The sequence below is a fragment of the Sinohyriopsis cumingii genome, chromosome 16 (assembly GCF_028554795.1).
Source record: "Sinohyriopsis cumingii isolate HCF-2022 chromosome 16, ASM2855479v2, whole genome shotgun sequence".
NCBI lineage: Eukaryota > Metazoa > Mollusca > Bivalvia > Unionida > Unionidae > Sinohyriopsis > Sinohyriopsis cumingii.
Window position 1 is genome coordinate 58,422,673 of NC_142976.1, and position 13,445 is coordinate 58,436,117.

The window sequence follows — 13,445 nt, forward strand, 5'->3', positions numbered from 1 at the left end:
ACAAGATAACGAAGATGTAATGAAATATAAAACAGCTACTTCTAATACAGACCATTTCACGGCTATTATCTCCCCTTGAAAAGACGAGAGGGCGTCTCGGTGCAACTCACTTCCGGATAGTTCAATAAATAAAAATGGCAGATGTATAACAAGAAAATGTGACAGAACGCTCACATTCCGCAAGCAAGCTCGATATCTCACTATCATAAAAAGAAATTCTATCAACATTTGATCAATTTATTTTACATCTTTTATTTTTTTCACTAACTTGCTCTGTTCCCAGCTTTCAAGTAAATGTTCTCTGCCCATTTCAAAACTTCATTATCTTTCCATTACTACCTCATGCTCTAGTTTTTATTATATGATTGTGCGAAAGTGTATCGCTGTGTAAAAAGATTGTTATTGCAAATTATCTCGCTTGAAGAATAAGGCAAAATATGTAGATTTTTTACAGCTTTAATTATTGCAGTTACTGGAGATTGAACGACAACGAGAAACAAATTCTAACTTCTTAAGTTTTTTTATTATTGATTTAGACTATTGCATTTCTATTAATGTTCATTATATTTTTCATGAAATAACTTGATTTATATCTAGGAGGGATATTATTTTTATAAAAATGCACAAGTGTCATTCACTCTTGAACAGACAGGCGCACGTACGAGTCTCCTCGGTGATTATTTTAATTTTATTTCCTTGCACGGTTGGAATTTTTAGAGTATACAGTTTGGAGAAATATTGATGTTAGACACACTATGCATGTATAGGACATTTGTGGTTCTCACCTATCTGCCTGTATGTCTGTATGTCTTTCTGTCTCATTTCATCTGGTGATTTAGTATGTATATGCTTGAATGAATGTGTGTTGGCATACGTATATTACATAAACATACTTTAGTTAAAAACTGGTGTATAATGGTGCTAAGATGGAAAGAGTCACTGATAGATAAAGACAACAAAAATGAATATTTGTGATTATCCATTTATTACTGACTTGAAGAGCATGTTCTTACAAACAGCCTCTTTTTTATATCATACTGTCTGCAATTTTACAGCCGGTAACGTGGATTAATATTGATTTAAAAGGCGAACCAAAGTAATAGAACGGAATCTGTGAAATAATTGGATCTTTTAAACATACATATTTGATGCAGGGAAAGTTAAACAGAATTAAACTAATTTTAAGAAGGCTGTTCCAGATGACCCCGCAAATCTGTGAGTTATTACAACGTGTCAGCATTAGCAAAGAAAAATCATGCTAAAAGTTATTGCATGCACCGTCCGATACTTGATGTTATTGCATGCACCGTCTGATACTTGATGTTATTGCGTGTACCGTCCGATACTTGATGGTTCAGGTTTTGAGAAAACCAGCAAAAACTGTAAATAATTAAATATTAGGTTGACTGAATACATGGCTATATTTGACTGGACAGAGCAAGAACAAATATGTATATGATGAAAGGCTCCCCTCCCACCAAAAAGAAAAATAAAACAATTAAACATCATCGGGCATGTTAATTAATCTGAATATTGTACGATATTTACACCCAAATATGAATAAATATTCCATCTGCATTAATTACACTCCCTTATGTTATGATAACTAATGTAATTATTGCTTTGTTAAGTTTCTCTAAATACATTATACTATTCGTGCTATAACTTTCTTAACTCGTATTATAAACAAACTATTAGCCTTGAGAAAATAACTGACAAGGAAGGATTTATCAACGTATGAAAAATGTAAATTGTTGAGATGGTTTGCATTAATGTTATGCAGTCAAAAATGTGCAATAAATGTTTAAAATCGGAGAGCAAAGTGAAATGTTCATACAAATGTATCTGAAATTATGGATAATGAATCTATATTATCTGGTATAATATAGATATTGACAGTGTATTTAATTGAATTATTTGATATCATTTAAGAATGGGCAGTAAATGTTATTTAATTATCAGATATAATGTTAGTCTGGACACCGAATCTAATTATCTGATGTAATGTCTATAATTATTCTCCATGTATGAACAAAAGATGTTAGACATATGTAATTTATTCATTGGTTTAACCATAATGATCTGTAACTACAGCTAAGATTCATTCCTTTGTTGACTTTATGTTTCGCTAACCAAGCATAAAACGGTCCGAAGTTCTGAACCATCCGGAACTAGAAATTTTGTGCGGGCATGCGCATTGGTGCTAAGAGAGGTAATTGTAAGCGCTACGATCAGTAACTCCTTTGCAACCGTGAAACTCTCTATACAACCAGTGTGATACTGGTGATTTAGCGTTCTTATAATCATTTTTATCGGGTATTCTGAACAAATTTCTTCTATCCGTCAAAAAAAGTATTATCATTTACCAATCTAATGATTTACCGCCACGTTTTGACTCATTGCCCATACATAACGATTAGTAGTATATAGGTACATTATATTATGATTTGGGATTTTGCCGACGAATTCTATGTCATGTTTTGGCTAAGTATCTTCGTCTGCATAGCAAAAGATATACTGATTCAGCAAAAGCTCAAATGTCAAAGAGTTTGTGAATATAAACATTACAGAAAAATTATTTTCTTCTACTGAATCTAGTTTGCAATTTTATAATTAGCGCATACATGTATAGAATCAATATTTGCAAAGAGAATACGAAAACATTAGAATTTGTAATGACTGAATTCATTATGATCCAGTTCCAAGTCGTCATATTTGTCTTAGAGACTTCTGATATTTTTGTTTCTTTCTCTAAAACCGCTCAGGTGGCCTAGTGGTTAGAACGTCCGCCTCGGATGCGGGAGGTCGTGGGTGGGATCCCCGGCCAAGTCATATCAAAGACTTAAAAAAATGGTACTAACAGCTGCCTCGCTGCCGCTCAGCATTAAGAGGTTAGTGTTATTATTTGTCGGCCTGGTGTCAGGATAATGTGACTGGGTTGGACATCATGCTACATGTTTGCGGCATGATACCCCAGCGCTAGACATCACTATAAACTGTCACACTGTAGACATCGTAGCTTAATGACTGAAAAATTGTTAAATATACTTTAAAAATCCAAATCACACACACACAGACACACACACACTTTCTCCAACACATAGAAATGGTCCAGAAATGGAGCAATACAAAAATTGAAAACGCAATATTCGTCGAGTATTTTAAATATACATAATACTTTCACCAAATCTAAATGTCATTTATTTATCCTCATTTGTATTTATTCACAATTTGCACCTCGCTATGTAGAGACTGAAAGTAACAGATGAGACTCCATGGGTAATATTCCTCCTGAGCGTCACATTGGTGTGTTATTTTTTAAATTTATTTACTTATTTATTTATTGAATTTATATTATAAGGCATTCTATTTCTTTTGAAAAAAGTAATAAAAAAATGAGAAGTGACGAATGCGAATATTTTTACCCTCCGTTTTCTTTTCATTGTGGCTGATATGCATGTATGTAGAAAAATATAATTAATTTTATTTTGCTTTGAACTCAAAAAGTACTTATGTTATTTATTGAATGTTTGAATGTCGTATTAAATCGGAAATCATTTTATAGAATTTGTAATGCTCTTGTATTATGTTTTTATGTGTTGACCTTGTACTATATGATTAATTGTTCCTATTCCAATTCAATAAAAACAATTTGCATTTCTCGAACTTTTGCTTAGTAAAGGCATTCTTATTACAGCTTTGTTTGGTACAATATACCAGTTGCTTACTACATCTCACTGCCTGCACTATTTACAGTTTTGATTTACAGATATACAATGTTATGCTAACTGTTTTTTGTTGTATATTCTAATTTAGGGGAAATATTTTATATCAGACAGCTTACCAACATGTCAACATTTTTGTTTCGTCTTTTCTCCATATTGTTCCTATTAGTCTCTGAGTAGTCGATTTATCTTACATGTGTATCGTTGTACAATTTGCAGCCATAACCATAGTTCAAAGCTATGAAAAAGTTAAATAGACATTTGCTAGTATTGACGATGTTGATAACACTGAAGATTATGACTATAAATTGATACAGGCTTAATTTTGCATGACACAGTCAAATATGTTATTTTATTACACGTTCATTAACAACGAATTTGTCTTTAAAGGGTTCACTAGTACAGAGTAATCTTTTGTAAAGGTCGTTAGACTAGTTTAATGAGTCAAATTATAAGCTGAAAAGCTAGGGAACGTGAAGATTAAATCAGGTATTTGCTGTATAAGGGTGTGAAAACGCATTTGAATAGTGGACTACTTTAATTCTTTAATTATACTCCAGTCACAAACTGCTACGGAAACTTCACGAGACCACACAAACGGCAATGTCATCTCCGTCTAGTGGATGGGTTAAAGTTACGTTGTAGCAATTTTAATATCTACCAAAACAAAATTGTCAGAGAGGAAACGAGGAAGAGCTGCCAGAGAAGCCAAATGGAATCCATCAACAATTCTTCTTGAGAAATAGTTTGTTCTTTGGATAACATTGCTTGAAGAAGTAGAACTGCCACCCAAGATTGAAACAGCGAAGTTGATGCAGGACAGGTTGACACGTGTCTACATAGAAAGTTTTCTTCGCTTGTCATATTTTCTGTTCTTATGTATGAAAGCTACATTTTTATTCTAATTTGAACAACAATTTGGTTTAACCTACTTTTATAGGTTAGAAGGAAATAAATGGACTTTATTGATATATCTGGCAGATGCGAATATGCGTCTATAACTCTGACAGAAAGAACTTACTTCCATTAATCTGATCGACTTATTTCTGATCTAAAAATCGTAAACGCGATTTCTTTAATATTTTTTTCGTAACAGTTTTGAAGACTGTATTTGTTATAGTAACCCGGTGAAAATAACACAGAATGTGCTGTGCTTTGTTCGTAAATGAGATTCGATTATTTGCGAACAATTACCAAAAGAAACGTTTAAAAACGTAAACATTTTTGTAAAATAGTAATAATAATAATTATAATTATAATTATTATAAATAAGAATAATTGCTGATTTAAGTTTAGTTGAGGTTTTAAGACTTGGCTTGATCTGGTCTAGTCTAGTCAGATTCTGCCTCTTTTGTTTGTTTGTTTTGCTTGCTTTGTGTTTTGCCATCTGCTCTGATTCATTTTTATGTCGATTTTTAGCATCCGCATCCAAGTATAATTCTACCTGAACTTTGCCCTCCTTCCTACCTTCTCTGAGTGCATGTTATATATCACACATCCAAATTATATTTTTATATAGCTGTATCATTTACTCATAAATTTATCATTTCCTCTTGGATCCGATATATCACATGATAGCTAGTGGCTCCCCGTTGCCAACCTTTTCATCCTGTGTTTCAAAACGATCCTATTAATAATTCATCGATCTCTTACGATAATCTTCAAGGTTCAATCAACATAATTGTCTGTGAGAAAATTGAATCTGCTTTATGTCGAACTTGCTTTTTATCTCTAATGCTCAAGCTGATTAAACGTAATTTAGATTTATAGAAACACTTTATTCAAATTCCTACATTTGAAATACACACCACGTACAACTCATAAAATAATATTTATTATTTAAAGGAGTTCTTAATGTTACAGGAGTTACATAGTTCGCTAGTAATTGGAATTGTTTTAGTTGATCATGTGAAGAATCATTCAGCTGCACGAGTGTCATGCAGAAAAACAATGCAATGGTTAAATGCAGAGATGATTATATTCATTTGACAAAATAGTAATAAAATAAATGTGGTGTTTTAACTGATGAAAAACATTGATGATGGCTTCATTGTTCATACTGAATGAAGTAATTTTATATTTTATAATAATTGTACAATTTATGAACATTCTTTATTGCCGTTTTTTGTGAGCTATTTGTGTTTGTCCACCATCGTGCTGGCACAAAGAGGCACTGTGATTTCATTTGACAGCAAGCGGAAAATGAAATATTTAAATTAAAAAAATTACATTTCTGTCACTTTCTGTTCACTCACCTTGTGTCACTCTTCATTGTTCTTTTTCTCCAGCGCAAATGTACTTAATACATATCAAATTCGAGTCCTTCTTTCTCCGGCGACTTTGAAGCGTTGTCTGAAAGGTCATCAATATCCAGGTACATTTAAATAAATTCTGTTTTGTAAACTAAATTAATATACTAATTAACCTGTTTTCTAAACTGCCATCAGTTTTCATAGATTTTATTTTCCCAGATGTGATTGTTTAAAACAGATTTAGCTGTAATTTGCGCATATATTATCTAAGCATAAACATATGCCTGTACACGCTTGTATATGTAGTTCAAGATATGTTTGAAGAACAAATATTTAATAACAGAATTTTATTAGTCATGAGGGAATTGGGAATGAGAGGGCAAGATGGAGGGGGACGAGAGAGATCTGAGCATGCCACTAACCATAAAGTCTTTGCAGCAAGAAATAAAAAGTACAGTATACAAAATATACCTGTTAAATGTAATTTTAGGTCAGAATCAAAAGAAAACAAAAGAAATACCCACAAAAACAAATGTTGGAGGATTACTCTTTGCAGAGAAACAAACATACATTTGATGTGCATCATTCATTTAAGCTTTCTTTTCTTACGAAACTAGCGTATGCATAAGACCAGACTTTGTTTGATTCTGTCTCTTAAGGGACGAGCGTATGAATAAGGCCAAACTTTGTTTGATTCATTCTCTTACGGAACTAGCGTGTGAATAAGACCCGACCTTGTTTGATTCTATCTCTTACGGAACTAGCGTGTGAACAAGACCAGACTTTGTTTGATTCTATCTCTTACGGAACTAGTTAGTGCATAAGACCAAACTTTGTTTGATTCTATATAAAACAGCTCTTAGTTATTTATTGACAATTCCGCTGTAGTGGTATACTATGAATTTGTGTGAAATCAATGGCATATGTGTATTTCAGTGTGTTCATTATTTCCATACTTTATTTTTATATAGGGATTATTTCGATTGCTTAAATCTGCTATCAAATGTCATTAACTAATCATTATAACTGTTTTTTCTTACTTTACTTGTCTTCATCGTTTCAAAGGGAATATATTTCATTTTTGTTGTCCGTCTTCATCTTAAAAAAATAACATTTTCCCATGCTAAGGAAAGGATGTAAAATGACTTCGAACCACATTAGTTCATATTGATTCACAAAATGTAAATACAATACGTTAAATAACAAGATGTTTGCTCATAAACACGAATCCATCTCTTTCATGTAGGCGACCAACTACCAGGAAGCGCTGATTCTACGAAAACGGAATCTGGCCCTGGTTGTTCTGAAAAGGATTCAAACCCGTTAACTACTGTATATGAACCTAAGCTATTTTGGTAAATCTGTTTCGGTACCTAAATTTTATTATAATGGTTGCTATTGACAGCGTTTACAATTAATTATGATAGACGTCTGAACGTTAAAAATAAATGACTGTATCAAACAAATGGCTACAAATATTAAAATAGTGACTTTCTTGAAAAGTATGTCACAGTGAGTTTACTTTAGTATGGTTGAGTTATTCCATTGACGATGCATTCAAATATTAACTTTCACTTGTGCAAGTGGAATAGCATGTAATATATTAAGGGTATAATAAACAGATAGCTGAAACTTCAAATGTTACTCAACCGTAAAAATCAAGCAACGTGTCATAATTTAAGTATGGCTGAGTTACACTCTTTACGATACACTCTCACATAAATTTATGAGTGTAGATTAAATCGGATTAGGTATGGCTGAGTTACTCTCTTTAAAATGCACTATTACATAAATTTTAGTCACTCAACCGTAAAAATCAAGCACAATTCCATAATTTAAGTATGACTGAGTTACACTCTTTACGATGCACTCACATAAATGTATGAGTGTAGATTAAATCTGATTAAGTATAGCTGAGTTACTCTCTTTAAAATGCACTATTGCATAAATGTTTGTTTTTGTAATCATATCATTATTTGTTTTTTATCTTATAGGTGTTGTCTAATGCTGTAAAGCGCTTAGAGCTTCTAAAGATTAGGCGCTATACAAAGTCCTCATTATTATTATTATTATTATTATCATAGATTACATCTGATTCTATATATTGTGGTTGCATCAAGCGAAAGCTGGTGACAAAAGTGTCATCATGCATGCAGGTTAGATCCGAAAGAAGGTAATTACATATCGGTGGTTTGCTCTTCTTTCGGTAAAGCCACCTACCATTTGTCATGACTTCCATGAAGCGCTGATGATAAGACAACGGGAGCCGGTCCTTGCTGGTTTGTAAATGAATCGAACCCATTAACAACTGTTTGTGAATCTAAGCTAAGCTATTAAATCTGTTTCGGTACCTACATTTTATTCTGATGTTTGTTATTGACAACGTTTACATTTGATTAGGATAGACGCTTGATTCATTGATTACTAGGATTTACGTCACGTGCGTCCAAAAGGGCATTTGCGACAGGTTTGTTCCCGCACAGCTGGATGCTAAATGTTCCTGGGGGAAGGAATTAGTGCCACGTCCCCCAGACATTTATGTGTCCAATGATCATTGCTAATTTAGCCGTCAGGTCCTAGGACTACATGTCTCTAACGACCTGAATGAAGGGTTTTCATGAGTGGGAATGGGCCCAACACACATTCATGTTAACAAAAAGTTGAGTTCAGTCCGTTATTGACTGTACTAGGTGTCGACCCGAGCAGTATATAACGCCCGTTGCGATTGGTCGCAACGATAACGTCATATCGGGACACCTAGCTTTAGGCCGGTGGAAAGTGTTCCACATTCCCGCCGTTATACGATGTTCGAGAGTTGTTGTTCTTGTGGGGTTTAACGCCATTTTTCAGCACGATAGGCTATACATGGCGGCCAGAATTAATGGTGGAGGAAGAACCCGGAAAACCCCGGAAAGAACCACCGACCCACGAGAAACTACTGGCAAGCTTTCTCACATGCCCACATTGGTTGAATCGATGTTCGAGAGAGGCAAGAGGGCAAGGAACTCGGCAAGCCAGCCATGGATGTCGTGCACTCCCAAGAACTCCAGCCCGTACTTAGTCGATTTAGTCTAGTTGTACTAATAGACAATAAAAAATGCCAATAATGTGTTAGCCACCTGTGCAATTGGGTCAAATCAAAACAAGTTGTAACATTTTCCGACGTCCTCACAATCGTAAAAATTCTAGTACATCATGTACGTTGTAGATGCCCTACAAATTTTAATAACTAATATGTCTGAGCGACATATAAAAAGTTTGGACACTGTTATGTCATAAAAGGTTTGAATTTTGAAACGGTGGATTGAAGGATCAAGTTAGTGTACATAATAGTTTTATCGAAACGGGTTACCAAGCCAAAATGGTTCCCTGAATAAGAGGCAATATTGGTAGCCCTTAGAAGGGCTTTTTGCGCAAAAGTTTCCTCTGCTTCTTTACATTTCTCCGCAGTCCTTTTTCCTCTCAGGTAATTTCGGGGAAATGGTAGCTGTGTAGTGTAAGCATGTAGTTGGCTGCTTCTACTGGGTAGTTCTGTAGGCCTCTTGATAGTATTGTGTATGGATTCTGATACCATAGTGCCACTCGCTATTAATTTATTTTTGCTTAAATTTATATTAGGTATTTCATGCGTGCGTTGCACGCTTATTTGTGTCCGACTGAGGCAAGGGAGGTAGTGACCAGGAAGGCAGGAGACCATCTGCAGGCAGGAGTCCGCTCATTCCAGGGTACTGGTCTAAATGGATGTACTTGCACGAATTTTGAGTATTTGGTTCTTGTGTCTGATATTTGTTCTAAAATGAGCTGGGTTGCAATGGATGGAAAACGCTGTGCTGCTTTAGTGTTAGTATGGTCTGTATCACGGAAGTAGGCCGCATTATTACCTTGGCTGTCTTTCATGTTAGGGCTAGGAAGAGAGCAGAGAAGAAGATTTTTTTTATAAAATATTATTTTTGTTGATTTTTAAAGATTCAATTTGGATTCAAGAAGACGGGAACCTTTGTTAAGTATTTAGGTCCCTAGGGGCGTATCAAAAGCGCCCGTCTATGTATATTAATCTGGTTTTAGAGAGTATTTGGGTGGGTTATGTATGTTTTACAGGTTGTTTGTTTTAAGCAAGAGGGACACCCTTGCTAACTACTCAAAGGTGCCCATTTTCTAGTGGAAATTTATTTTTAAGTGAGGTCGGGTTGTTTTTTTATGTTTCAGGGTGTTTTATATTTTTTCTTTAAGCTTGGAAGTGTCTAGGAATTTAAATATGTTTTGGTAGGTCATATTTATGTTGGGGTTGTTATTTTTAATGAAATCTAGGTAATTGGTAGGGGATCCAATATCTTTTTTTTGGGGGGAGGGGCTTTTTGAAATTCCATTCTAGCCTCCTGATATATTGAGCAGCTACTGAATATATGTGGCAGGTCTTTAATGGTTTTGCAGTGATATCAATTGATATTTGCAGGCTTGGGTCGTAGATGTTTGCCAAAACTTCCTGCTAATTTTTTTTTCTTCCGGTTACGATGCGGTTGATAAATGTTTGGTCCAGGCTGTTCACTTTGGATGGTTTGATGGACCTATTGGTTTCTTTTATAATGGAGTAGAGTATGCTGCCTTTGGCAGTGGAGTTCCAGTGCTCCTGTCATTTCTTGTTAATATCGTTTCTTGTTATGCGTTGGGCTTCTGTTATGCTGAGTGGGGCAAGGTTAGGATTCCCCTTGTCGGCTAGCTCATTACCAGTGATTCCTATATGCGAGGGTATCCACATGAATTCAACTATCTGATCTGCTGTTGATAATTCCTTAAGCAAATAGAAAGATCTAACCAAGAATAGTTCTCTTGATTTGGTGCTGTGAGATTTAATGGATTCTATTGCACTAAGTGAGTCGCTGATGACAACTGCTTTCGGAAGTTTTTGGTCTTTAATCCATTTTAATGATTCTATTATTGCCCAGATCTCTGTGGTGAAAGTTGAGCAGTGGTCTGGTAATCTGGATCCCATTTGTATGTTGAATTGGGGAATAACCACTGCAGCTGCTGTTCTGGCGGGTACAGTTGTTTTGGATCCGTCAGTGAAAACTTTTACGAAACCAGAGTAGGTGTCTTGTATTTCCATTGTTACGATGGTTTTGAGTTTAGATTCTTGTTTCAATTTGTTTCCATAATTGGTGACTCTAGTGTTGATCCTAGGGATAGGGTTTGTCCAAGGGGCGGGGTCAGGGGAGTTAGTGTATTCTTCTTGTAGAGCAAGGGTTGGCAGCTTTGCCCTTAGTTCTAGGATTTGTTTGCCACCTGGAGGGTTAGGAACTAGTTTGCGGCTAAACGATTTGTTGCATTTGCCAATGGTTACTTTTGTAGTATGCGAGTCGGGGTGATTTGTAAATCGATCTGAGTATCAAATGTCTTCTTATTTTGAATGGCAGTTCACCGGTGAGGACTTGAAGTTCGTCCAATGATGTCAATGGTAGAGTGCCAGTGCAAACAGATAATGCTTTCCTTTGGATGGTATCCAGTTTGTTCAGTAATGTTTGTTTCGCTGAGTTATAAACTTGGCATCCGTAATCTAGCTTTGACCTTATAAGTGATCTATAGATGGTTAATAATGTTTCTTGATTGGATCCCCAGGTGGTCCCTTTAAGATTTCTTAAGAGATTAAATTATTAATTGCAATTTTGAATTAGTTGTTCAATCTGGTGTTTCCAAGTTAGATGATTATCGAAGAACATACCTAGGAATGTTACTACCTAATCATATTTGATTAACTGGTTTTGAATATAGAAGCTGGGGTAAATTATCTGATTATTGCGTAATGGGGAGAAGATTATTGCTACCGTTTTTTAATGTGTGATGTTAAAACGCCATTTATCCTTATGTTATCTAGGTTTTTCTGGATTTCTTTGACTACTTGATTGCTAGCAGGGTTTCCTGCCCTCCACATGCCGCTGTTGTCAGCAAAATGGGAAATGTTAACCCGTTTTGTCGCTAGGTTGAGGTCAAGGTCGTTAGTCATGATGTTGAATGGCCTAAGACTGAGTACACACCCTTGTGCGGTATCGTATTCAAAGGGGTATTCTTTTGAGGTGGTGTTTCCTACTCTAGTGATTATTCTGCGACCTGTTAGGAAGTTTTCGATCCAGTTAAACATACGTGCAGTAATTCCAAAGTGGCTGAGTTTTGCAGTCAATCCTTTCGTCCAGACAAGATCAAACGCTTTTTCAAGGTCAAGGAAGACTGCTTTAAGTTGTCTGTCTGATTTTCTTTTGGAGCTGAAGTTAGTTTGATATCCGCTTCTAGTCTTAAAAGTTGATCTGTGGTGGAGCGCCTGTTATGGAAGCCACATTGGTTTTCTGATAGGAGTTTGCTACTTTCTAGGTGGTGTTTTAATCTGTTGGCTAGGACTGTTTCCATCATTTTACATATGTTATTGGTGAGGGAGATGGGACGATACGGGTTAATATTATTAGGGTCTTTACCTGGTTTAAGGATTGGGATGACAATTGCTTGTTTCCAGCTGAGTGGTAGTTTTCTACTTCGCCAAATTTGGTTGAGCAGTTTTATAATGGTTGTTGTAATGTTGTTTGGAAGATTTTTGTGTATCATATATCCAATTTGATCTTTTCCAGGTGAGGTTTCTATTTTAGACCCTAGGGCTATTATCCATTCGTATAGGGTGATTTCGGAATTTAAATATGTGTTCTTGAACCCTAGGTATTTTAAGAGTTTGGGAAGTGTGGTTTCAGCTTTCTGTCTGTGTTCTTGGAAGTTCCTAGTGTGATTGGTATTACTGCTCATGGCCGAGAAATGGTTAGCAAGTAGGTCAACTTTGTCATGGTTGGTTGTAGCATTTTTCAACTTAGGTTTTAATTTGATATCTTTCCCCCGGATAGATTTATTTTGTACCATACTTTTTTAGAGTCAGACTTGAGGTTCAATTTGGAGCAGAAGTGTTGCCATGTTTTTTTTTTGGCTAGTTATATGATCCCTTTAAGGTGTTTTTCTTTGTCTTTATATTGGATGAAATCTATTGAGTCTCTTGTTCGCTTATATTTGTTAATTGCTTTTATTTATCTCTATGTGGTACTGATTGTTTAGTTTGAGTGTTTCTTCGGGGAATATTTAGGGTAGCTGCATTAATTATAGTATTAATTACATTGTCATGGGATATTGTTATATCTGGGTCTTCGAACTCTTTGGTATTAATAGCGGCTAGGATGTGTCTAACGTTATCTCAATCAGCTTTATCATATCTCCATTTGGGTGGGGCTTCATGGGGGTTGTGCAGAACTGATATTTGGAATGAGATTATGGTGGGGAAATGGTCGTTACCTAATGTATTATCTTGATCAACCCACCAGTTCGTAAGTTGGGCTAGTTTGGGTGCGCATATAGTAAGATCGATTGCTGAGAGGGAGCCATCCTCAGGATTAAGTCGAGTTTTAGACCCATCATTGAGTATGGTTAGGTTGGATTCAGCAATCCA

The 13,445-nt window shown here is 35.4% G+C and overlaps 1 protein-coding gene across 1 annotated transcript; it reads right to left on the minus strand.

Annotated features, from left to right (window-relative positions):
• Positions 1–10,607: 10,607 nt before the first annotated feature.
• Positions 10,608–11,081, minus strand: LOC149780492 (ribonuclease H1-like). The gene has a single exon (XM_089936211.1). It carries the CDS (start codon positions 11,079–11,081, stop codon positions 10,608–10,610), a length of 474 nt encoding a protein of 157 aa, XP_089792337.1.
• Between the last annotated feature and the right edge of the window lie 2,364 nt (positions 11,082–13,445).